A 27,116-nucleotide genomic window follows, 5' to 3' on the forward strand; every position below is an offset into this window, starting at 1 on the left:
CGAAGTTCAAACGCAGCCGGGTAAAAACTTGCCGGAAGACGGAAGTAAGAACCACGCGACTACGCTCTCGATCGCTTTTGTTTCGTTCTCGAGTTGCTATGGCTCCCCTGAACGTTAAAGAACGTGCGTGCTGTGAAAGATATTCGAAGGAAAAAGTTGCACAGTCGCAAGATTGGCGTCGAATAACTTTGGGATGCGATTTTTCGAAAATTCTAAAACGAAATTGCAGGGTGCCAGGAACGAAGGAATTAGTGTCTGAATTGCACGAGATGTGAATCCCAAATTTTATGCATAAGTTGAGTTTAGTTTAAGAAGAGCAAAATTAACTCTTCAATTCCCCTAAAATTATATACTACTTTGTAGTAGCACAAATATACGCGACTAATTTGTAGAACACGCCAGAGGGAGGAACCATCTTGTTTACAGGAACGAGCTTACGTTTTACCATAACGATATTTGAAGGGTAGACAATAGCCCAGCGTTGGGACGCAACGTTCTACCAAACGCGAACACTCGTTCCTGTGCCGACACACGATCCAATTACACCACGGAACAATAGGCCGAGAAATTGCTCTGAAATTTTGATATCCTCTGGTGTACCCTTTTCACCGTCCGTTTAAAAATTTCACGAACCCCTGAAGCTGTTCTCGAACGTAAAACCCACACTATCGATGGAACATACCCGAGCGACTCGATACTTATTCCGTTAATCATCTCAACTCTGCCTATCAGAATATTCTGGCTTTCTGTTACCCAGAAAATTGCAAAATTCATTCTAGAATCGAGAAAAATACACGTTCCAAAGTGTCTGTCTTCGACAGTTTTTCTTCTTTCGTTCGAAAGAAATTTCTGTGAAAGATGAAGAGTCCGTTGTCTCGATTCGATGCTTCCTGCGGACGTTCTCGATATTGAAACGAGCGATGGACGTCTATTCGTGGCTGGAAGACGCGGTGGAGGTTAGTGAAGCACGGCAGCGGCGTCCCGTATCCGGCGCAACGCCATGCCTCGAACAACTGCGGCTTCTGGGCTGCCGCGAGCAACAATGGCAGACCGTTGCGGAACAGGTGGTCACGAGCCGTTGATCTTCGAACCGGCGCCTACAGCGACGGGGATAAGTCAGCGCAAGGTGGCTCGAATTTACGAGCCGGAATTTTTTATCGCGGTCTGCTCGTGGTCCCAAGCACCTCGACGACAAAGTCGCGACGCGAGAGGGGGATGGACGGTGCGGCGTTTTACGCCACCAGACGCCGCGTTCATGAGGAAGTAATTCCGTAGTAATTCTCGCAGGAAGAAAGAAACATTTGCTCTCCACATTTTACGGACTATGGTTAACTATATGGTCGTGCTAGTGGAACGAACTCGCGGTTCATTAATTAAACAGGAACTATTTCGCATACCTTGACGAACTACAGACGATATGGGCTAACGATTTCGCTGGGGAACTATCGCCTCGCGTAACTTTCTTCAGAGATTCCTTGGACTGAGACGAGATTACTTTTGGTCCTTGATTCGTGCGATTGTAGAGAATACTTTGACCTACTTGTTCCTAAGTACTCGCAGGTATTGTATAATAATTGTCTGTCGAAGGGATGACACGTTCTTTCGATCGAATCGGATCTCAAAGGTTTAACCAAATGGAGTATCGCTCGACGGCGCTCAAAGATTTTAGCATCCATCGCGCGATTAAGTGTTTGAAAGGGACTTAGAAGCGGCGACCCAGTTTCGTGAAGCACCCCGTACGCTGGAGAGGTAAAATCGCGAAAGAATCGCGTGCTCGCGGAGGGGAGACATTCGGCGTTCGTCGGGCGAACCGTAAAACGTTTACGATCGTTGGACAGCGGTGGCTAGGCGAAAGTGTGCCGTAGGAATGCAGGAAAATTTTACACGACCGAGTTGCGCGCGGCTGGTTCGCGACGTGCAACAATGGGCGTTCAATTATCCGCGATTCGGCTGCGCCTCTATTAGCATGCAAATTAAGGAAGTCGAGTAACGCGACGCCGCGAATGCCCGGGAGAAGAAGAGCGAGAAGAAAAAGGAAGTGGAGTGGAATAATGAGGAAGGTTGGGAACTCGAGAGGGAAAAGCGAGGGCCGGAGAGCCAGTGAAAGTGGAGGAAGGATGGTGGGGTGAAATTTCAGAGTTTGAGAGACGATAGTCGAGAAGCTCCTCGAAAGAAGGACGGGAAGAGGATGTGAGTTGGTAGATTAAAGTTTAAGTGGGCGATCTTGGGTGGTATGAGCTGTAACTGAAGAGAAAATTATGTGAACTCGAGACGAGGATCGGTATAATATAGAATACAGAACGGGATATTATACGGAATAACAAATAGGCTGGAATTGTATAATACGGAATGAAGATGTAAACGCGTGAGTAAATAATTCAGCGCAGAAAATAACTGTTAACGATAAAGAGCATCGTACCGGTTGATTAATAAATAGCAAGTAAGAAATAACAGTACGCAGACGGTTGATGTGAAACGCTATAGAAGATGAAGCTGAGATTGGAAAGGAAACAGTAAAAAGAAGACGAAGCAAAGCGGGACTGAAAGGTAAAGGATGCAGCGAAGGTGTGTACTCGCGCAGCAGAAATCTGAGAATTTAAATAATTGCCAGAGTGAAGGAAAATAAGCACGTTTGCTTGAATAAACGACGACTTTGGAAAACTGTGAAAATTGCCTACAAAGGTATGAAAAAAAAGGAGTACGCGAGGTCTCTGCGGTGCTCAAACAGCAGACGTGAATGAATAATTAAACAACCTGAATAATTAAAAATTGCAACGGTAAAGTGAACAAGGGACGAAAACAAGTTTCGCGAGACCACCTCGTTTTCCAAACAGAATAGAAAATACCGTGAGATCGTGTAACGGAATGGATATCAAGGTACAGGGGAGAAGTAAAAATAGGAATAAGTAAAGAAACCTATCTGCAAATGGCGATAACGGAATTGGAACACGTTCGAAACATTACATAATGACACGTAAAGCATGAAATCGACACGTAGCGACAAAGTCAAACAGAAGAACTTAAAACTTCAATTGCAAACGTAAAAAAAAAAGAGTAAAAAGCGCACGAAAATCGCTGGTCTGCATCGAACCAAATTGCAAGTGGAGTCAGCTGTGCGCGCCAGCCGATCACTCGACAAATAGATTCAGAAAATTCGAACCAGACAGTCGGACGATGGGTCTAGTTGATCTATTTACGTTTAAAATCGCCGCGTATCGTACTGTTCGTCGACCTATCGCAACCATAATCTCAGAGTGCCTTCGAACAAAAAGAAAAAGAACTCGAACGAATCTTTCTTATCTTCGCATTAAACTACCTCATATTTTGATTGGAATCGATCGCAGAAGCTATCAGCCTAGCGCGTAATGGCTCGCATTAAACTATAATGGAATCATACTAATCGTAATTGGTAGAGGGAAGAGTAAAATGAAAGTAGAACTGAATGGCAGCAAGAAATGGCAGAAAAAAGATAAAGTAAGTAGAACGAGGAGATAAAAACGAAGGTAAAAGGAGCCGAGGGAAGAAAACCGTAAACAGAACGGAAAGAACGGAGAAACTCAAGTTGAAGAAGATGGATAGCCGTATTGGCGTAAAGGTTTCGTGAAAGACGCGCAGTGTAAGACGTTCCACGCTTCGACGTGAAACGATAGATCGACCTGTCGTGCATATCGGAGCCTGCTATGAATGCAGCTTTTCCTGGTGCATCATGGATGCAATTCAGAGAGAGTGCTGTATTTCTCTCGCCTCGAAATCGCATTGTAAAATGCAATCGTTTCAGGCTATTCCATATCTGTCGATACATAAATGAGAAAAACACGCTCCGTTGAAATTCGTCCTGCTGAGATTCCGTAAGGAGCGAATTTTGCCACGTCTAGGAAATAGGATGCGCGATAATGCTTGCATTCCTTCAGATACACTTATTCAAATAGCATTCAAATTTCTAAAAAATTTCATTACTTTTATTATTCTTCCGTTGTTTACGATCGGTACGAAATGATTTGCCCATTGAAAATTCCATTATTTCAACGATATTTGTCAGAAAATAAAAGTTGGTTCGATCTCGTTTTTCTCTCTTCCCGTAGTTTATAATCAGTTTATTACACATCGAAGTTGATTAGAAACAAGTAGAACTACGAGCACGATCAATGTTAAATTTATCGTACGCCTGGAGAGAGTGTTGCACACATCGAGAGGAGATCAAACTAAACCGGTTTATTAGAAGGAGAAATTTTCTGCGGAAAAGTGTGCGTGTGTGTCAAAAAAGCTATCACGGTTATTAATCCGCGACTCGCGCAGAGATCACGCGAGCTGTTAATTTCGTTTCAGCTTTAGAACAATGTTCTCGGGGATTTTTATTGTGCACCAACGATCGGTTTCAAAAATTTCGAGCGCGATTGATTCGATGGAATACAACGAACATCTCCATCAGCGGTGAACGTGACTGTTTATCGAAACGAAAAATGATATTAGTATTTCCATTTCGAGGGGGGGCGAAATTTAATTAACAACACGACGCGAGCAAAAAAATAAATTTATCCGCGACAAATGAAAAATGTTCTCGCGGCAACACACAACCGAGGACTTTGAAATCAATTAAATCGTCCTTTTTCTCCGTCCCGCTGCGCGTTTCTTTGTACAAACGCGTTGAGGATGAATCACGACTATTGTCCACCTTTGTTCACGCCTCGTCATCGTCTGTTCCTTAATTATTCATTTCGTTCTACTCGGTTCTTTGGAATTTCCCCGAAGATACGAAGATATCCACGAAAAACTATTAATAAATCACGTTGGCTAATTAACGATAATCAAACGCGCGAAAAACTCCGCGCTTAATTCGTTGCTACGATCTCAATGAAAAGGAAAAACCTTGCTCGCTGCTCGTGCGAAAAGATAACGTTTCAAAGGTATCAAATACGATCCCGTTTATGAATTGAAACTGCGATATACCGGATGAAAAGGGTGGAAGACTGAAATGGCGACAAAGGGAAGGAGCGTAACGACTATCGAATTCCCATTTGTTCGAAAAATATTTTTCAAATTCGACGCGGCCGATCCGTCTGGTCGTTCCATGCGTTCCGCTTCAATTGTGCGTCCACTGCGAGGCAGAAGCGACGTCCCCGGGTCGAATTAAATTTCCCGCAGCCCGAGAGGGAATCCTATTATGTTTGAACTCGCGCTGCTGGCGAGGGTATCAGCGGGATTTCAAAATTCATCGGCACGCGCTGACGAATTAACGAACCCCGCGGGTTGAATAGATTCCAGTACAAACAGACGGTTGATATACGGCTGGCGTGAATTCGATTCTTACGCGAATATCGCGACGAATCAACGGTGGGCGTCGACGAATAAGCTGGAATCGGTCGGCACTAATTGGAACGAATCGTCGACGACGATTAATTCGCGATGTAATTAAGGGGATATGTTAAACCGTCTACTGGTCAGAATTGATAGAAATCGGTAAACCTGATTAAATGAAATTTGCGCACAAAAGGCACGCCTGATTGGGGCATAGATTATAATAAATAACGTTTAAAGCGAATACTGGGAGCAATGTTACAGTATCACGAGAATGATCATTATTTAATAGTTTTTTGTGATCGTATTCTTGTTCTCGATAGCCATTTTCGAATTGAAATTGAATCCTGTAAAGAACGTGATGGCTTTTTCTGCGATCGTGAGAGGAGCAGTCCAATCAACGGGGACAAAGAACGCGAAAGTGAAGGGGCGCGGGTGGAAAATGGTGCTGCTTTTAATCCTCTCTTCTAACAAGTCGAGAGTTCTTACGGGTGCAAAGATTGAGCTATTTATCTGATACAACGACTGCTGTTGCGCTGCTATTAGTCACGAAGTAGAAAGGTTCTGCTGGTGACTAGTTCCTTGAACGAAACACAGCCAACGATAGCTGCAATTATTTCATTTTCTACTTCTCTACACTAACAACAATACGTGTGCTACATTTAAATGAATACGTCACATAAATTACTCAAGGTATCATCTCAAGTTCCCTGTCCTAACTGAAATGAGCGTAAAATAATAAATAAATTTCGGACGTGGCATAATCGAGCAATTTAACAATGAACCGTGTGTACTCCATCCCCTGGTAGCGCGAATAATGCGAATGCACACGATCGTGGGGCGTAATGAAGAAATGTGCCGAAATGAAAAGTGATCTTGTTCATCAGATCAAGGAGGCAAATAAAATTCTTCGTACACAAGAGAATACGCCCAGTGGAATGAGAGCTTGTTCCCGGCCAGTCTAACTTGCATTAATTTAATTGACAAGTCTTGAGGTCGACCTCCTTTCAACGACCGTCTAAATGAATCCTACGAGGTACATTGAGGATGTTCTGCGTCTTGTGTACTTACGTACCAACGACTCCGTGCTACGTAACGCGGTGAGAAAATACGCTCGCCATTTATAATTTTAATTAGTGGACTCGCGACTCACTTGCTTTTATAACCGAGACGTACTTATTTTATACCGCGATCATAATTTACAACCTAGTAATATTTGATACCCGAGCAATTTTATAATAAATCTCTCGCGCACGACACTCTGAAATACTTTCACGCGAGCGTGCCAATTAATTTTCCACTTCCAATAAGAAAAAAAAAAAAAAAAAGAACAGCGACGATACAATAGAGGGGAAGCAGAAGAAAAAGGGAAAAAGTAGTTCGGTAACATTCGAATGATGAAACGTCGAGAATGATTCCACGTTCCATTCGTATAATGTCATCGAGTATAAACGAGATGAACGGTACAAAAGCCACGAACAGAGAGGCACGACGCGTCGAGCGCACACGTGGCGGTTCGCTCGACGCATTGCGCTGTCCATGAATGTGCTCTAATTAACCGGCCCTCTTACTTACACTCGATTCTCACCTATATGAATGGAACGGATCGTACACACGAGCAATCCAGTTTCTTTGCCCTCGACGACCCGCATCTGTCCTCCCACGCGCGACGAGATCGCTGCTAATTAAGAATTCGCGTATCCAGTCGCGCCGCCACGACGAACCACGGAGACGATGTGGGTTCGACGAAAAAAAAAATATATGCCAGCCTGCTGCAGAATAATGCGTCGCGACGGTCAACCACTCGAGGCCGTGAACCGCGATACTGTTTACGAACAGTTCATCTCGCGAACGATCAAACAACTTCTAATTCTTCCAAATAAATAATCGAAACTAACACGAATTTCATCTGAAAGCTGTTAACGCGAGAAAATTACTTGCTCGATCATATTTTGTTCTGGGAGTTCCGGGTTCGAACGAAAGCCATCGACGTGAACCGTGTCGCAAATGAGGTCGCACGCAACCGCATTCCTTCCCTTTTTCCGCGACCCGTTACGCTCGTTTCCCAGCATCAAAGGGACGATTGATTCCCGGAGGTGTTTCGCGTGCCAGACGAAAATTCACCGGTCCGTCTGGCCGCAGCGAATCCCGCGACAAATTACTGCCGATCCGCGGTGGAGTGCCTTTGAAAATGTTGCAATTTCCACGGGGCTTGCTCGACGCGTTGTAAAACTCGAGATAAAAGTCCTCGCTCGAATTCCACCTCCGCCACTCCGATTCGTTGCCTGGTCCCCGCTAGTTTCTTTTTTCCCCAGCGATTTTCGTGGAAAACGGACGAGAAATTTGCATCGCTTCTGGTTTCTGCTCCAACGAATTTTACTCCGCTACCAGACTCCTCCCGATGGACGCTATCCACCACCAGTTTTTTGCTTGCAAAAATAACGCGCTTGTGTTACGAACCTGAATATCGCTCGAATGGAAATTAAACAAATACAATTTCCGTTGCAGATTTCGCGAGGAGATCAAACGAACGGTGCGATGACTCGAAGAAGAAGAGTGCCTCTCGTGTTAAGAGTATGCATAGGTAAGCACACATTAGAAACCAGTATCTAACCGTCGATTTGCATAATCCACTAACCGGCAAATAGGAGCCGCGCGTCCGTGGAACAGTATGAAGATCAAGGTGGACGATAATTTCGAGCGGCTACGATCCCGTCGGTTAGTTGGTAGCGCAACTGCTAGTCCTGGCTTCCTCGTGTCCGAGCGTACACCGCGGTAATTTACCCTGCGGCCAACGCTCGTCTAGGCTAGCTGAGTGCTCGAGTGCATCCCGTTGCATCGCAAAAACCACGGCAATATGCACGAACCACGGCCAGCGAGTACTGTTAGGATCGCCATGCCGTGCTGGACTGCAGGCCTAACTGTAACACTTGCCCTGACAATACGAATTTACCGTTGCACTCGATCGATGCCATCCAGGACTTTCCTGCCGGTTACCCGCCAATTTCTGCCGCCACGTTTTACTTTCGCGATTTACAAGCAGCTCTTTAACACGCTCCTTCCCGGTTCTTGGCCTGGCCCGTCGCGTACGAGCGTGCCGATGCTTTCTAGAAAAATAGAAACAGGGAAATTATCGACAGAGTTCGGTACGACACGCCAGAGGAAAGTGGTCGGGTCTTTTCGCGCGATTGCGTAGCAGAGCATCCTATTTTGTAATCGCTTTATCGTTATGGGACGTAAAGATCGTTCCGCTGTTTTTGCCGCGGAAAATTCCACGGATACTTCGGTAATCGTACATTTAATGAAACCTGTTCGCTGATCTACTTTTAAAGCCTCACTAGTTTCAAAATAAAGTGGTTACGGTAACCGTTTCACGGTTGCCCAGTTTAATTGCCTACTAATTAGATCTGCGCGTGTACTTGCATTTTTTGTTAAGTTACAATTTTTCCGAAAAAAAGAAAGAAGCTACGCGCTCGCACTTGTTTCAATGCGTTTTGTGATTCAAGAAGGGGCGTAAAAAGTGCCGCAGTTGTTGCTCGCATTTTTTTCATCGATGATTAAACGAGAGACTTTTCCTAGTTTAGGGAAAATACGCGCGATACCGCGAGTCGTTTATTACACGATCGATCAACGAAACGAACAGTGGTGTCGAGATCGAAAGCATCCTCTGACCGTTCATTGTGCACGAATCGAAATCGAAAGTTTCGTTTTGAGGTGGCCTTTCCAACCGAATCCGTATTATTACCGGATGATCCGTTCCGAACTGGTAACTTTGCGAAGAATGCAAACCAAGAATCGAATCGATTAAAGAATTAGAAAGCGGAATTCTTTCCTGGATACACGCGCATACCCGATTCGATGCTCGCATTAGGATTTTAAACAGCCTCGGTGCATACTACTGACATGGCTAAATTTTTTTCATTAACATATCGGCACGTGCACCAATAGAACCTGCCATTGATACAAATCGTGACGATACCAATTTCGAACTGACCTTCGAGAAACATTTCCATATTATAAAAAATTCTTTCAAATGTCAGTAACAGCGTGGACGTATTTATAATCTCCATTTACATCTGGAAAAAAAATCAGGAACTTGTAAAACCATGACGTGTCACGTTCTAAAAACGAGAAAAGTACGAAAGACGTCCGGATAATAAATATTCCATTCGCGCAGCCAGCTAGCTTTTTCAGCGTTCAAACATTTTTCCAAGCAACTGTCCCATCGAGATTCCTATTTAAATCGACCATGAACGTGGAAAGTCTGGCACCGCGACCAGCTTTCCTCGAAATGGCTCTTAACCCCTTAGCCAGAAAGGAAGCTTTGAACAAGAATAGGATCGAGTATGTACGAGGTAATGCTAACTATGTTTGGCACTAAATGCTATGCTGAGCATTGGGATCTGGAGATAGGCAATTCAAGAAAGGAATAGCAAAAACGATAAATCTGATTGCCTCTCTCGTCTAAGCTTTTAAGGTTATCCTAAGCAGTAGGCGTTGACCTTTTCCACCAGTTAGATCTTCTCATAACGCCTGCTCCTTCATCCCCGTCAAGGCGCTCACCCCTTGATGGGACTTTCCAGACTTTTGACGATGACCAGGTTTAATGGTACTCGTATTTTATCCGAACCTCGTCTGTGTCCTTTTTCTGCAGGTCGAATCCCTACCATAAAATCCGTCCATCGTCTCACTCGACGCGGCTGTCGAATATGGGGGTTCTAAGCTCCTCGTCGTCCTTTCCTCCTTCCTACTTACACACAAAAAAATTCTCAAAACCAAAGACAATTGCGACGATTCAACGATGGAGCCTCTGTTTCAACAAGCTTGAACTTTAAAGCTGAAAAGTGTCGAGAATTCTCGTATCGACAACGAAGGTACAGGTGACGTGTCTGAAATTATTTAACGTGCAAGCGTTCATCGATCTTCTTCCTAAGCGAAGAAGGGGTTAAAGACGTCGGTGACACTCGAAACTCGGAACGGAAACCGCGCGTACTATCGTGCAAGTGCACATTCTCACGTAACCTGTCCGCATCGATGGACGATCGGGCGCGCATATCGAAGTCCTCCGCGGTAACCCAATGTCCACTTAGCATTCAGCGGTACGCGGACATGCACGCCGTTGCATACGCATTTTTCCCGCCGAGGCGGCGCGCGCGGGACACGCCGCGAACTGTATCATAGCTACATCGAAGTACGGCTGAGTAATTCCTGGCTCGACCGGTTTTTAGATCCATTAAAAGGTTCGATCTACGCTCCCGTCATTTTTACTTCGTCCCACTGTGAGAACCAGTCACCGTTCACGATGTCCACTTCTCTGTCGAGCGGTTGGTCGCACGTGTCCGCCATTTGACGGGTCGATCCTCGTTCAACTGCGCTGGTCGCGGTTTCGAGATGGAAAAATGCGTTCCACTGGGTTTCATATTGAATAAAATATTGATAGACGTCAGACGTTCAGATTTTATAGCACTTCTCCGCATTCGCGTAGCTGTACGTTTTATTTAAAAATCTTGTAATAATCTACCATAGGTGCGGATCGTACTGCAGTTTCCAAAACATATCCCTCATCGTTGACGCGCCGAACGTGTTTCGTTCCGAAATGATAATAAAATCCACGGACGGTGTAAATTTAAACTTTGATATATCACGGTTCGTGCTGAAACAGACCCTGGTGTTTTATAATACTCGTCCAAACATGCCATGAAGTTTCACAGCGTGATACATATATTACCTTTATACTCCCGTTTAGTTCCGTTTTATCTTATTGCAATACCTGTTTGTCTTGCACAATGAACGCGAAAAAAGATGGGTCGTCGACACGTTGACAGTGAAACGTTCTGGTTCAGAAACCAGCCTTCGACACTGCTGTTTGATCGATGCGACTCTCCGCTCGCACTTCACCGTTTCGAGCATCAATTAAGAACTGAAATAATATGCACGTCGTACGTGCGGACAGTATTTTGAATTCTAACGTCTCAGCATGCGACACTAGCGCAAACGCCGGCGACCAATTAGAAAGTAAACGATGTCGTTAGACAGCGCTGCTTCCTATTGGACAGCCGCCAGTCCGCGTTTACGACAGTATTTATACGAGGCATTAGGTCCCAACGTACTGTCCGCACAATAAAATGTACATATCAAATAGACGTTACCCTAATTTCGCACCGTTCACTTCGTTCTAGGTGTCTTCGTGCTACTCTTCAGCACAGCCATCGCAGACACGACGAAAGACCCGTCATCGGAGCTGTTACACACCGTGGACGCATCGGAGAGGTCGATCTTCGAGAAGAACCGAACGATCCTGAACAAAATAGCCAGCCAAGAGGAATCAGAGCTCGGCTCAACGGAGAAGAAGAACGAAGTGGTCGACTCGCGCAATTCGACCAAGAAAGATTTCGAAACGTTACGCGATGAGCTTACCAAGGGATCCGAGGCAGAAGCCAAGGAGAAAGTGCCGATACCGATCGACGAGGACTTCGAGCAGCAAGGAATCGGGTCGCGCGAACAACCCGACAGGTTATCGACCGCCGATTCGGCCAACGGAGGCTCTAAGCTGGAGGAGACCATCTACGGAACCACTGGTAAAAGTTCCAGCACGAAAACCGTATCCGAAGACTTGAACAGGCTGCCCAGGACGAACGGTCTGGTCCTGGCGACCGCGAAACCCGCGTCAGAGGAAGCGAGAGCCGACGAGAGGAAGAACAGGACCATTCACGCGCAGCGGTCGAACGATACCGCGGAACTGAACGCGAGCGAAACCGCAAGATCGCCGGAGGATGGTCTGGCTTCCTCTCTGAAAGGAGAACGCGAAGCGAGTACAAAGGCGAGCGAGGAGAGGTTCGATTTAACGTCGGAAGTGGCTAACGTTGAGAATGAACCAGTCACGCGGAATTCACGTTTCGAGGAGATGATCGAGCAGCTTCAAGAAAGGAGGAAGAAGTCGAAGAGCCCCGTGAAGAACTCGGAAGTCCCGGACTTGAAAGGGGCGGACGAGGCCAAGCCGGGCGACGGGTCTATCTCGTTAATCAACGACACGTACGTCAACTACAGCCACCATTACAATACCTCGACGGAGAACGACCCGGAGGGGGACCGGTCGAGGGCCTTGGAGAACGCCACCAACTTTATCTCCGAGGAGAGCGCGGTGACTCACGAGTCGGACCCGAAAGAGGAGGTGGAGGTCGTCGGGAATGTGACTAATCCCGCGACGCAGCGGATCGCCGAGCGGCAATCCCAAAATCCGACAACGAAGGCCGCTGGCCTCGCGAACGAACTGAGCCAAGGATCGAATCTGGACGTGGACTCGTTACGCGATCAGGCGAAGGTCGACGAGGCTAGCCATGCGAACCAGACGCGGGTGGAGTCAAACGATAGCGATCGACAACAGTTGTCGCGAATCACGACCGAAAGGATATCTCGCGCGGAAACCTCAGCGCTCCAAGGATCCTCCAGTCCTGTTCCCAGAGGCAGGACCATAGCGTTTTCAGGCGTCAACGAATTTCCGAACACGGAGGCGAAACCGACGATCGCCTCGAAGTTCAACGTCTCGATCGTGAAGAAGAATATCACCGACAGACTCGCGGAGCAGAAACCCTATCCCTATGCGAAGTCCATGACGGAACAGCTGCGGAACAATAGCAACCAAGTGGCCGTCACGACGGAGGAAGCGTCCGCGTTTGAGAACACGATAGGGAAAGGTCAGTCGGAAGAGAAATTCATCGTGACGGAAGCGTCGGACGTGTTGGAGAACAGTATACAGCAGTTCAAGCCGAGCTACTACGGGAAGGCGAGTAACGACTCGTCGTCTCCTACGAGCACAGAAGTCCGTTCTTCCGTTCCGATGACGACCGCCTCTTTGATAAGGTTAGGGGAAGCTCAACCGACGAATCAGACTGTTATCGACAAATCGAGTGACTCGAAGGGAATCCCGGAGCCCGAGGAAAAGTCGAGCGCCGCGGGAAATGACGTTCCCCGGTGGAACGAGAGCCGCGAGACGATTTCTCAGACGGGGAACTTCGATGTGACCGGAAACGGAATAACGGAAGTCAGCCCAAAGCCGGATGCCAGCTTCCAGAAGATTGAGAGTCGAACAATGACGACGCCTTTGACAACCGACTCCTCGGATTCGAAAACGAACCCGGAGACGCTCTCGAAGGCGGACGTGCAAACGCACGCGGAGGGTTCCCTGCTGTTACGCTCCACCCTGAACGCCACCGAACTTTCCACGGAGTACTCGTTGATCAAAGGCAATTTTTCCGACAAGGAGACGTCCGCGAGCACTCCAGCCTCCCCTCTAGACGCGAGCACCGCGAAGGAGATCGAAAGCACCACGCTGTTGCCAGCCACTACCATAATTGCCATCGAGAAAACTTTCGTAGAAAACGTCACGGAGTCGCCTGTAGCTATCGACGCGAACAAGACCAACGAAATCCCTTCCAGTGTAAGTGCCACTTCCAGCTCGGTCGAAAGTTTGACCACCGCGACTAGCATCGAGTACGAGTTCGTTGGCCTGGCCGAATCCACCACTTTTCTCAGTCGAAACACGACGGAGGAGACTCTTGAGGGACGCGAGATGCCCACTGAAACCTCCACGATCGCGGTAACGGTCCACGATGTAGCAATGAAGAACGTTTCGAACGAGACCACCACGACGAGCGATGAATTGACTACAGATCAGACAGAAGCGACGGACAGCGATGACAAAGTGTCCAGCGTCCCTTTAACCCATCAGACGATCGTCCCTACATCGACGTTGAACCCGACGACTCGGTCCAGGGACGAGAACGCGACTCAATCCAGTGGCATCCAAGCGGAAACTCATCAAAGTTCGTCTCAAGAGGACGACGTCGAGAAAACGACCGCTGTAACGAGCTCGTGGGAAGAGGACACTGTGACGACGATTAGGATGGAACAGACGATCGCAGCAGCTCCCAAAGATTCTCATTTGAGGATGAACGTTACCGAGTCGCCTCTCGAGCTCACGTCGATATCGAGCGTTAACGCGACAGATGCCACCCAAGTGGCTACTTCCGATCTCCCCGTTCCGACCGGTCCGCAGACAAGAATCCCGGTCTCGAGTACCACCAGCGGCCCAACCGCTTCCGGCATACCGCCCAGGAGGACAGATGACAACAAGATGCCGTCCAACAAGGACCAGATTACGTCGCTGGTACGCATCGACATGGAGGGCAGCTGGTACGACGTTTGCCCGAAAAGGGACAAACTGAAGCTGACTCTTGCGGAGCTTTTGTCCACTGGGATGAAAACGTGAGTATTTGGTGCGCCAGAACACCTTTGGCATACTGATTATCCTGAAACAAAAAAAAAAACAAATATGTTAATTAAACGTAGCGACGTTAGATTGATATTTTTTTAATACCATCGTTCATTTTATTAATGTGTTATAAGTATTAAATAGAATTACATAGAAATTGTTAGGGAAATTAAGGATCGTAAAATGCCACGTGATTCAGTTTATTATTTCGAGCATCGATTACTCGAATTACGATAACGAGAGGTACGCAGCCAGGAATTTCCGGAATCGCGTATCCCTTCGGGGGATAATAGACGTATAATATCCTCTCGATGTCACGGGAATATGCTCGGCAGACGGCGACATGTCATGTCTACCATTGCAGGTCGGTATCCGATAAGCAAATTATATTCCATCAAGATCCATGCCAGGAATCCCCGGGTTCGACTCCGCTGCCGTCGGACATGCCGTTGATGTCGATACTGATTTACGTCGTCGACGAACACGGCAAGTTCGACAACACCATGACTACCATTTTGCCCCGTCTGTACAAGGAGTCGTCGGATCGCGTCAAGTTCCCAGTCACAGTAAGTTCGCCACGACGAAACGCAAAGAACTTCTATCAACGCTAATCCTCGCGATAGAAACAAATTTTTCATTCGTTCTAATAGAAGCGCTGTCTTCCTTTACCAATTTGATGGCGAAACAAAATTTAATTTTAAACCAAATTGCATTCTGATCTACTAATTTAACTTGAAATCGTGAAATCGCATAAATAGTTGAAACGAATTGTTACTAATTGACTGTATACCAATTGTAGACAATTAGTCGATGTAAATAATACAATCTAGTTAACGTATTCCGCCGACTGACCCACTCTTTTCAGATACACAGATTTCTTGTGGTACAGGAAACTACCCCGGATTCTGGAAACGCGATAGCGGTCGTCGTGGTCTCCTCCGTCGCCTTCATTTGTTTGGTTCTTCTGGCTGGTCTTCTGGTAAGTATTCCTCTTCTTCCAATTACTTCGCCGGAAATCAATAAGATTATATAAATCATGTTACTTTTTCTTCCTCGCTATAATTTCACGCTAAATTGCTTCTACTAAATTTGAAAATTCATGAAACACGTTCAACGACGATTAGAGGCATTCAAATATTTTCTCAGCTCTTTAAAATTTCGTCCAAATATGTTTCAACGTGATATTATATTTGGTCTTGCAAATAATTTCATTTTTGAAACACGCTTTTTTTTATTTCGCTTGTTCAGCACCCTCGTTCGTCCTGTTCGCATCAAACAAATAATTTCTGTCACGCCTGCCTGAGAATAATTTAAACAAAAAAAAAAAGAAAAAATCATTTGAAAGCGAAAGAAAGAAGAACGCGAAATATGTTCTGATTAGTCGCACGCATTCAGCCAGCACGTTTCGCACGAGAAGAAAATTGTTCAAGGGACTAATGTAATGGAGATTCAGTTGCGCAGGTCCGCAAAAATCTATGCCCTCTGAAAGGCCTCGTCGTGTTTAAGTACATTAAGCTCATTTCGCATGGTGTTACGTATTCATCCGTCCACACTTGTGATTTGCTCCCAGTGTACGTAACATCCAATGATAAATACGTGTATCTGTGTACGTGTCTGTGTGTGTCGTCTTGTCTCGCTTTTTCCGGACGTGATGACAGAAAAGAAACAAAAACAGAAAAAAAAAGCAATTAAATGGAGACAATTGCGGAAATAAAAAACACCGTATGTAACGAGAACGTAACGAAACCGCAGTCTTCCTTATCTTGACAGACCGATCCACGCTTCTTATTTATCTTACTCGATAAGCGTAAAATCGTAGCTGCGAAAATATTTTATGAATAATGAAACGTTCATCTGCATTTCTACACGATCCTCGTTTCTTCGACGTTAATCACTGCTGCTCGAACACGAGAGTGTCCAAACATTTCCCAATAGAGATAATATTTAATTATCGAATACCTTCTTAACCCTTTCGTTGTCAGCATCCGCGTGCGTGCCGAGCTGCGCGTATAATAAATGCCAAACGTGTTTTAACGGCTGTTTTGCATGCGTACGAGTCGTGGCTGGAGGAAACCAGTGGAATCTAAAAAAGTTCGAGCGCAAGGAAAACTCGATGCACTTCGAGTCCGACTCGTTTGTCCACGGACAAGCGGACGACACGAGCCTCGTCCTTGAATCGGCTGTTAGATCGAGCGACGATCGCCGCTTCGTCGGCTTCCGCCTCGTGTATTCCACGCACGCGTCTCTCGATGTCGAAACCGCTCGTCGAAACGTGTTTCGACAGAAGAAACATAGCCTGCTACACGTTGTTTGGAGATCGTTCGTATCCGACGCGGTGGACAGCGCGAATTAACGCGTGGCGTAGCCTCTTGTTCGTTGAGACGACGTTCGAACATTGGTACACATACTATCGTCGACGGACTCTTCAACAGAAACGAAACTTATCCCTTTTAGCTGGCTAATTCGCTCTCAAAATTGGAAATTGTCACGCTGAAATCGAACGGGCGAGAAAGATTCCGCGAAGCGATCGAATATTCGCAGGAAACGTCGATACTGTCGATTTAACGAATTAATCTCAACAGTTCTGTCGTTTTCGTGTCGCGTAGGAAAAGTAGATTCGTATACGACTCGATAGAAAACTCGACGAGATTTCACTGGCAACGAGTGCATTCAATTCTCGCAACGTCAAACTCGAGACACGTGACGGGGTAATGTCACGAAGCAGGATATGATGTACTCTGGAACTAATGCTAGTTATTCTTGCGCCGACGAGGGAATACTGCTTGTTTTCTCATCCGATCTAAAGGGAACGTTCCAGGCAAATGGTATCTACTTGTGTCCGCGGATGTGACAATAACAGGTTCGCTTCAGAACGGATATTCCACACATACGAATCCAGTATGTTAAATTTCTCTGACAAGCTATCGTCCTCTTTCGCAAGTTCTCGCTTACCTAAGATACCGTTCGATCGATCGCTTCCAATCGTTTAATCCATGCTCGACACCCGATTCTGCTGACTAGACTGACGTTCGACTGCATTTTATGTACTTGTGCACAGATTCATAATAGAGTGATCGGTTTTTCTTTCTGTAAAAGTCAGTTCGAGAGAGGTAATTGTTTAATCACGAACGAAATTGCTTGCAGTTCATAATGAGGAAGAGGCAGACGAGGTTTAACTACGGTGAACGATGTCGTCCAGTGTCTCTGGACGCTTACAGTCTCGACAGCGTCTCTGCGTACAACAGCTTCAGGCGCAAAGGTGTCGCCAGATCGTCGAAAAGAAGCTACGGGAATCCAACCTTCGAGGATTCGGTGAGTTTCATTGATCCTTCGAAGCTCTCGATAGTCTGAGAACGAACAGAGAAGCTAAAAGAGCGTGTGTCGCGTGAGAGAGCGAACGGAAACAACTTGGAGCAAAACGGTTCGCCGTGTTGCACGATAAAAACGAACTGGTTTATTTTCTTACAACTCGACTTTCTATCGGATAAATCAGCCGGAACGAAGACAAAGTTATGATCGTTTCGTAACTCGAAATGTAGAGCAGGAAGAGAGCCAGAACGTATCGCCTGTGAAAACACTTTGCGCTCTTTTTACGGTTGAAAAAGAGACTGATTATTATTTGTACCGTGCGATAGAGGAAAAACGCGTGATTTTCTAACGCATCTCAGCAAAACATGTTCTATTCGCAGCATAGGTTTAACAAACTTTCTTGTAACTATAAATTGACTTGCACAAAATTAATTTTCAAGTGGCATTTCTCTCGTATCGTTATAAAACCGTAATAACGCGTCATTACTTGAGATCTATTATTATTAGAAAATACACTTTTCTAATAAAATATCGTGTACTCACTGTATTTTATACTAGAAAATAATATACGCTACTATAACGCATTGTATGGAAACCGTGCTACAAGAGTACTCCGCGTTACAGAAGGGTTGATCATACGATAAAATCAGGGTTACAACGAAGCTTAACACTTTCGTGTAACAGCAACTTACAGAAACTAAAGAGCACATCGAGAATAAACTCTGCAATGGTTTCACAATCGCAGACGATCCTCTGGGAACGTTTGCAATTACTAAATCGCAATCGACGAACCTGTACGGTCTCGCCAATGGCGAAAGTCACTAATGAGAAGCTCCGTTTAAACCCCGTTAACGCGGCAGGGGTAAAACGCTCGTACGAAACCTGTGTCCTCGTTGCAGAGCGCCATACCGTCGCATCCGCTGAATTTCGCCGGGCTTTCATCGTTCTGTAACGACGTTAACGCGATCAACGAGGAATTCTCCGGCGTCCCGCAAGTTTCGGCGAAGATAGACGAGCTGCCCGCCGGGGCGGAAGTGAAGAACAGATACGCGAACGTGATACCGCTCCCAGAGACGAGAGTGCCTCTTCAAAAAATCAACAACGACCCTCTCACGGAGTACATCAACGCCAGTTACGTTAGGGTGAGTACGCAACACGCCACCCCTCGTCCCTTTAATCCTTTAAGACGTAGCCACGCGACGATATCGCGAGTGGTAAGCTCTCGTGTCTATAAGATAGACAGGTGGGACGGATACTTTGATACTTGGCCTGTAAACGATGAAAATTGTCGAGAATCGTCCATGATCTTTTCTAATAGCGAAGTTTCGACGTGTCGATAGTTGATATTTGACAGAGTTATGTTTAGCGGATCGAGGAAATGAATTTCTATTTCTTCGTCGATCGTTCGATCGACTCTTGTTCTCGTTTCGTTCGCTTTTCCCTATCGACGATGAATTTACGCAAATCCATTTGGTGCGATCTGAAGAAAAAACAAGAAACGCGGACGAGAAAAATATGCCGGTATATCCGAGCCGATCTAAGCGCGCGTGCGTAAGTAAGGGTTAACACAGCGTTTTGTCTGCGTGAGAAAAGGATGTTGCATAATGCATTACGAAGAATGGGTATAAACTATTGCATAAGCACGGAGCACGGCAACACGCGGAAGCGGGACGGGCGTTAACACCTGTTTTGCGCCGAGCCATTAGGAAATTTCAATAATAATTGTGTGTAATTGTAAAAATGGTGATCCATCACCGTTTCAATCCTCGAGATAATTCATGTTCTCGTTGTCGTTATTATAACACGGTCTAATCGTAACGAGCCATTCATATTCTCCATTGTACCACTTTTTTTCCACTTTTTCTTCCATTATATAACGACATGAATATTGTTCATTGTTTTATATCAGTATTTTAAACAATTTAATTCCATTTACAAGCTGTAACTTAAAATCTCATTATCGTTTCAATATCACGTCCTAGAATGCTAGCCGAGAAACGTTTACGATACCTCGAGAAAATAACGAGCGCATTAAAGCATCGAAACGCCGCTTTAACCGACGGATCAGCATTTTCAATGTTTGCGGCGTGTACCCGTCGTTAATGTACATCGAACGCATCGGAAACAGTGTTCCATTGGACTAGCAATTAACGCGGACCACTCCTTGCCGATCAATAATATCGATCCATATTCTCCTCTGAACGCGATGCAATTATTGCGCCTATTAATTGATTCTGACTACCATTGATTCACCTCGAGGATACGTGGATTCTCTTCTACGGTTAATTTCGAATTAACGATCATTTGCGTTTCGCTAATTAAACCCATTTCCCTGTAATTATCGGATGCAACAGTTTCTCCTGCGCAATATCGTGAAGACAATATTGATAGAGCAAGAAATTGATACAAACGATCTCGTAGATAATGTCGTTCCTTTTCTCGTACAAATGTAAGTGACGAGAATCAATTGTTCTCATAAAACGGATCGTTCTCGATAATTAGCTTGCAACGATCGGTTTCAGGGACCAAAGAACGCAACGAGGTACTACATCGCTTGTCAAGCGCCGATGGAGACGACCGTAACCGACTTCTGGAGGATGATCTGGGAACAACAATGCAAAGTGATCATCATGCTAACCGATCTCGTTGAAAACGGGGTGGAAAAGTGTACAGAGTACATCCCGCCCTCGGAAATTACCGACTGTCACCGGTTGTACGGTGACTACCAAGTTACTCTGAAGAAGAGGGAAACCAAAGAGAAATATGCCATCTCCACGCTTCACTTAAAAGTAAGAGAGAAACCGCAAACGCGAAACAATTCTCCCGGATTCTTGCATAAAGTGATACTTCATCGACAACTCGTCCTGAGACCTAATACCTCAACGAATCCTCCACGATTTCACCACTCCCGTTAGATCACTACTTTAACACCCAGCGACACTTTCACTCAATTATCCTAACCGAGACTAAATTCTTCCAACATTATACAAGATGACTCAACACTTTGCAATGATTTCTTAACGTACTCACGACGATACGACGCTTTAATTGACATCGAGACGAGACCGGAGACCAATTACGGTGAAACTTCCAAACACGATTAAAACAGAAATCGAATCCCTCCTCGTGTTCGATAGCAGCAACAATAACGCAGACAGTCGATCACTACGAGACACCCTGTATACACCAGTACGTACGTCCAACGTTATCACGCAATCGACCACTTACTCAGAGAACCAGACGCGACGCAACAAGTGAAACTCTGACGGACGCGATGCTAACGCGGCTCGACTTTTACAGAATTTGGAGAACAACACGTTCCGCGAGGTGTTCCACATTTGGTATTTGTGGCCCGTGGACGGGCCGCAGTCAGACGGGGCAGGTTTGATAGCCGTGCTGCTGGAGGCGAGGGCCCTCCAGAGGGGTGGTCCCGGGCCCATCGTGGTCCACTGTAGTCCAGGCACTGGGCGCACGGGGACGCTAATAGCTCTTGATCTAGGAATTAGACAGTATGAGATTACGAGGACTGTGGACGTGCCAAGGGTCGTTTACACTATCAGACGAGATCGTGCTGGAGCTGTCCAGACGAAAGAACAATACGCTTTCATTTACAAGGTAATTACTTTCGTCATTTCTCGCGCGAGTGTTTCTTACTCCTCCAAGTGTTGGAGATCGATGTTCGTACATTTTGATCGATCGATGGTTCGAGGGACGAGGCCAGGGAGTTTTGTTACCATGGAAATATCGTTGAATTAATTTTGTCAAGGTGCTGGATAATCTCTCGATACTTTTCAGGCACTGAATTTGTACGCGACCAAACTTGCCGGCGGTGTACTGGAATCAACGTGAACCGGTTAGGATATCGAAGAAACCTCTGTTGAAAACTGAAACTGAGTCACGGTAGAGAACTGCTGTATCCGTGAACGATATACATCAACAGGAACATCACGAGATTATAAGATACACGGGATGCCAGTGTTACCTGGATAGGAAGTTAACTTGTGATACGTGGACCATGGCGATCACTACGTTTCGCTTTTAGATTTCTCCTTAGTTCTCTCGATTTTCGACGATACCGCGGTAAAAACCGAAAGCATCCCTTACCATCCGTTTGTCTGATCCTCTCAATTTTTTTAAGCAATGTTCTCACCAAAGAACGGATTTTATCCAAAATTAAATTGTTAACTTGTAATTTATGTAATTCGAAATTTGTACATTATACATTGCGATATTTTAATCTAACTTTGAAAGGAAATTTTATAAAGTATTCCATAGAGTGCTTGTAATAATAAGCATTTTTTGTTCGTTTTCTTTTAATCGGGAGGAATAAGATTCCTTAAAAATTTTGATATTTCTATATTAATATAAAAGTTCTACTCGAAAGAGAAAGACAAAATAAGATGGTAACGCATACACTTCAATCGAGAGCGTAAAATCGAGGGGCAGAAATTAATTTGTGATATCCGGACCATCCTTCAACGATATTCAACGTCGTGTCTCTTAGGCCTATTCGATTTCGTAAAACTCTTTTTACCGTAGATTTCGTCCCCTTTTGTCAATATTTTAATATATATACAGATATACATTATACAACACATTGCGTAAAAATACGTATATTTAAAAATCTAACTATAATTAAATAAATAATGGAACGTTCAATGTCGATATATCATGGCGTTAGAGAGTCGACGATAGTATTATTCTATTGTGGTTGTCGCGAAAGAATCATTTCTTCGGAAAAGAAAGACTATTGAACGCAACCGATACAGAACGACCATAAATAAGAAAGAGGAAGTGAGAAAACCTCTTCTCGAAATTTCTGTCTGTGTATATTTAGTGGACGTCGTTTAAAGATGTAAGAAAGAATATATTATGTATAAAATGTATGTTGATTATTCTTTAGTATTGCAGTCGTTCACGATTTTACGGTTTCAAGGATCCAGAGAGATTGCAGGATCGATTTCTTCGCCGTTTTCTCCTTCATTTTACCGAACGACCTATAGATATATAGATATATATAAATTTTATCATATTATTGTTGTTATTGTTATTGTTGTTGTTGTCATTGTACAGATAATTTGATTTGTAGCAGGTCGCTCTCTATAATTGTACATAGAAACCAGCACGAGGACACGATCGATTAGTTAGTATCGTTAGGCATTCGTTCTGTTTCGTGAACGTCTACAAAGGGCACATGTGTAATTGTATCTCCTTGAAATTTCAATTGTATATAATTTTTAACATGCACGTATGCGTTGTATTTTAAACACGTTCACCAGCAGCGAATTGTTAACCAAAATTAATTTATTCTTTACGAACACGAATCAGTTTCAACAGTTTCTGATTCTATCTAACTTCTCTATATTTCTCAAATTTCCGAACAGACGAGCGAATAAAATGAGAATTCGTAACACGATCGAACGTTTTTCTTAATGAACGAATCAAAAGGAATTAAGACAAATGTATTCACCAAATGTCTGTGCATCCCAAATAATCGTAAAACAATTTTTAATCGTATGTGGGTATGAAATATAGTATCTGAAAATCAATCTTATAAGTGTAAAACATACGTACGACGTTAATGTACTTTCGTAAAAAAAGAGAGAGAGAAACAAACGTCTACTTTTGCGAAATATAATCCAAATAATGAAACGGAAGAGAATATTCAGTCGCGTAAAAAGGAAAATAAACGAAACCAGGAATACAGGGTTAATTTGTAGCCTCTATCAAACCCGCTACTTAGAAGCATATTGTGGGCCGATTAAACTGTTTTATACTACTGATAACTGAACAATTGACGCGAGACGATAGAACGCAAAGAAACTTGTAACGTTCCATCTATGAAAAAAATACAAGTGATTAGAAGTGATAGGAAATTTTTCAAATTGGGAATCTGATATGCTTCAATGAGGTGGCGAACATCAAAGATACCTATTCAGCGAAGAGCTACGTGGCTACCTAGACTGCGAATGCGTATTTGCTTGTGGAAAATTAAACTGTGCAAAAATACATAATAAAATATGCACATAACAATACGAATATGTGTAAATTATCCAAAGTGAAGTATACGTTGTACTGCAAAATCCTTCAGGATAGCTAATAGCGTACGTATACGGGAGAGTATTCTATTTGCAAATGAAATTCGAATAAAATTAGAAAAAAATTCCTTCACTCGAGATCTTGTTCATTTTTTTGACTTAATTTCATGTTATTACACGCAGAATAATCTCTGTACCAATTACATTAGCTACCCTAAGGATAGACGTACGCAGAGGGCAGAAGAAATTCCCGTGCAGTCACCACTTCTTCGTATTGTTCATAGAACTATAAATTGCATAAACGTTCGTAGTTTATAAATGACAATGACAATTTACAAATGTAAGAGCGCAGGAACTTTCTCGTCGGTATAGTAACACTTCATACGTCAGCATAAACATTTGCCATAGGATAAAGGATTACCTTCTAGGGGGGTCTAGGAGCGAACGTTCGAACTGCGGACGAAAATGAAATAGAAATGTAAGCGTAATGATCTCATTTTGGTGGAACTTGGAACGAAGTAAGTTCGATCGAGTGTTCTTCGAGGTGGACGAAGAATAATTCTCTCCGATAACCATTGTTAATTCGAGGAGACGTTCTTGCTTTATTATTATTACCACTATTGTCGAGAGTGTCGCTGTTTGTATGAGATTTATATATAACAATATTATAAACAATGCGATGCATCGAGCTCGTTGGAAAATGAGCGTCCCTGTTTAGATACATAAAATAGTATTATATAATATTATAGACCACAGTATATCTCGTAACCAGCATATATTAGAATTTTCGTCATACTTAACGGTATAACCGTTTAACAAGCTCGCGGATTCTGTGTGTGATATCGTTCTATACTTATATAATATCGAATACGAACGCTGATAAAGGTGTCTGCATTCAAATTCGAAGAGATTTAATAAGTATTCGACTTACTGGAACCAGTGTTAACGCGCCAAATAGATATTATTTAACTGTATCGATCATTGCATAGAGGATGAGGTTTCGAAACGAGTTGTTCTTCAAACTGTGCCCGCTTCTTTTCATTTATGAACTTTATTACTAATCTTTATGTATCCATATTGTTTCTTCTCTCTTTTTTTTAATATATACAGTTGATATCGTACACGAAAAAATTAATTGTTCAACATGCGACGTAGGTACAATTTATAGAGCAACTTGAAGATGGAAACCATCGTACCAGGAAGGAAATTAAATGTTCAATTATATATAAATGTTTAACGAGGATAATGTAACAGGAACATGTATGTTTAAAAGACGGTAGAAAAATATGTCCCGCGACGAATGAACGTGCATCATTGTCGGCAAGCCAGAGGGAAACGATTGTGCATGTGTCGATGTGTATGTGTCCCGTACGATGTAAAACTGTACGCGTAATTATATCATAGGGATCGAAAGCTGACGAACAAAACATGATAACGGTGTTCGGTCGCATAGTCATCGCGACAGCTATGACGATTGCACCCCCATAGCTGGACCAACAAAATAAATGTAATTGTTCGATATACACACATACGCAACCTTTCATACACGTACCACCCATCGTTCTCTTTCCAATTTAATTTCAACAGAATCACGATCGTAAATTCGAATGTCAAATTTCGAACTGCTCATCGCGTTCGCGAATGATCTAATAAATTCACGTACGAGCCACCCTCCCGTGAGGGTGTGTAAAAAAACACCTCTCGCTTGTTTTTATCATCGAGAAAGTCGGCTATCGCAACTGTAAATAATAAAATTTGCCATGGACAAATGTGTCGTGCTTTGAAACTTATGTTCGTCTCGCAGTGTACTTTCGTACCTTGGAGTTTATCGCGCGGAATTAACCACGCATAAGGGAATTCTAGGGACATCCAAGGGTTATGTGCCCGTTGGGGTTGCCGGCTGTAAGATGTCCACGAATTTATGGTACGTCAATCGCTATCACGGCCGAGGGAGATGTCGGGAGTATGCACAGTCAGCAAGGATGTGGAGGATCCAGACGGACATCTTATTGCTTTTATTTCTTGGATAAAGTTTTTACGGGCTATAGAACTTCTATCTAAAGACATGTTTCTTTTGAATGAAACGAATAGCTTGGATATACGATTCTCGTGAAATTTCCCTGCTAATAGGCTTGGGGAATTAGCACGAAATCGTGCGAGAAATTCAACAGGCTATACGATATTGGTATCGAGAGATTTTAGCCTCTAAATAGAAATAATGTTTACAGAACCGTTAAAAGCCTCGCTTTTTAACGCGTTATTTTTAACCAAGGTGGACTGTGCTCCAAATACAACGTTTGTCGATCGTGGAAAATGTACGTGATGCCAACATCGACGATAATGCATAACTGCGAGCTATTTGCTAGCTTTCCAGCGGACTTCAATCTGGTTTGGCAAATTTTAATTTCTCATCTCGAGAAACAGAGATCGTGGACGAATTCGTTTATTGGAACAAATCATTGTTACGTTAACGTTAAACTAAAATAGAATAAACACGAGAGTATGGACGATAAATGGCCCATTGGTGGAGTGATAAGCGAGAATTGCGTAAAACTTGCAGTACTACGAATTCGGTCAGACAATATTGTCGGAAAGGTCCAAAAAGTCCAAGATACGCTGTCGTAACACACACAACAATAATATTCTATATCTATAGAATAATATTTTGTTGCAATACACGAAATTTGTGTACTGCCTAAATTAAAAGTAATAATAAATCAGTAATGCAAAAGGAAAGATTTCAAATTAGCATTTGTATGTTACTCATACTTCCTTATATCTATACTGTATAAATTATATATGATTTTCTTGCTTTATCGGCTGTATTCTGTGGCCAAAAGTCATTAACGCTAACGCGTGGCGCGGACGTCTGACTAGAAATGGCTCCATCCACTGCTACTATTATAGGGTTCTACGCTTTTATTTGTATTTCCCGTGTTTCGATTAATCTGCTTTAAGTGCTGTCCATTTCTAATTTCTCAACTATTACATTATATTTATGTAGTGTATATGTAGTTAACGATATAAAATAAAAAAAGATATTAGTATTTCTCAAACGTGCCTTAAGTAAATTGTACGAAGACTGTATGTCCTTTTTACGCGAAACTTGTGAAGATTTTTCAATCTGCGACCTTTACCTACTTTCAAATTATCGTCACCGTGACACGATTACCTATCGATTGTATAGTATAGTAAATTACACT

At 43.9% G+C, this 27,116-nt stretch overlaps 1 protein-coding gene across 2 annotated transcripts in view; it reads left to right on the forward strand.

Annotated features, from left to right (window-relative positions):
* Positions 1-22,073, forward strand: part of LOC143428096 (uncharacterized) — a 35,256-nt gene extending 13,183 nt beyond the window's left edge. Inside the window, exons 2-10 of one of the 2 annotated variants that reach the window (XM_076902769.1) lie at positions 7,804-7,879; positions 11,475-14,559; positions 14,931-15,132; positions 15,456-15,545; positions 17,711-17,878; positions 18,775-19,017; positions 20,398-20,664; positions 21,176-21,490; positions 21,671-22,073. In XM_076902769.1, the coding sequence (XP_076758884.1) occupies positions 7,834-7,879; positions 11,475-14,559; positions 14,931-15,132; positions 15,456-15,545; positions 17,711-17,878; positions 18,775-19,017; positions 20,398-20,664; positions 21,176-21,490; positions 21,671-21,724 (4,470 nt within the window). In that variant the 5' untranslated portion in view covers positions 7,804-7,833 and the 3' untranslated portion in view covers positions 21,725-22,073. Of the gene's footprint in view, positions 1-7,803; positions 7,880-11,474; positions 14,560-14,930; positions 15,133-15,431; positions 15,546-17,710; positions 17,879-18,774; positions 19,018-20,397; positions 20,665-21,175; positions 21,491-21,670 lie in introns of both variants that reach the window. The other variant, XM_076902759.1, reaches the window with a different exon arrangement.
* Positions 22,074-27,116: the final 5,043 nt, after the last annotated feature.

The sequence above is a fragment of the Xylocopa sonorina genome, chromosome 1 (genome assembly GCF_050948175.1).
Source record: "Xylocopa sonorina isolate GNS202 chromosome 1, iyXylSono1_principal, whole genome shotgun sequence".
In the NCBI taxonomy this organism is placed as follows: Eukaryota; Metazoa; Arthropoda; class Insecta; order Hymenoptera; family Apidae; genus Xylocopa; species Xylocopa sonorina.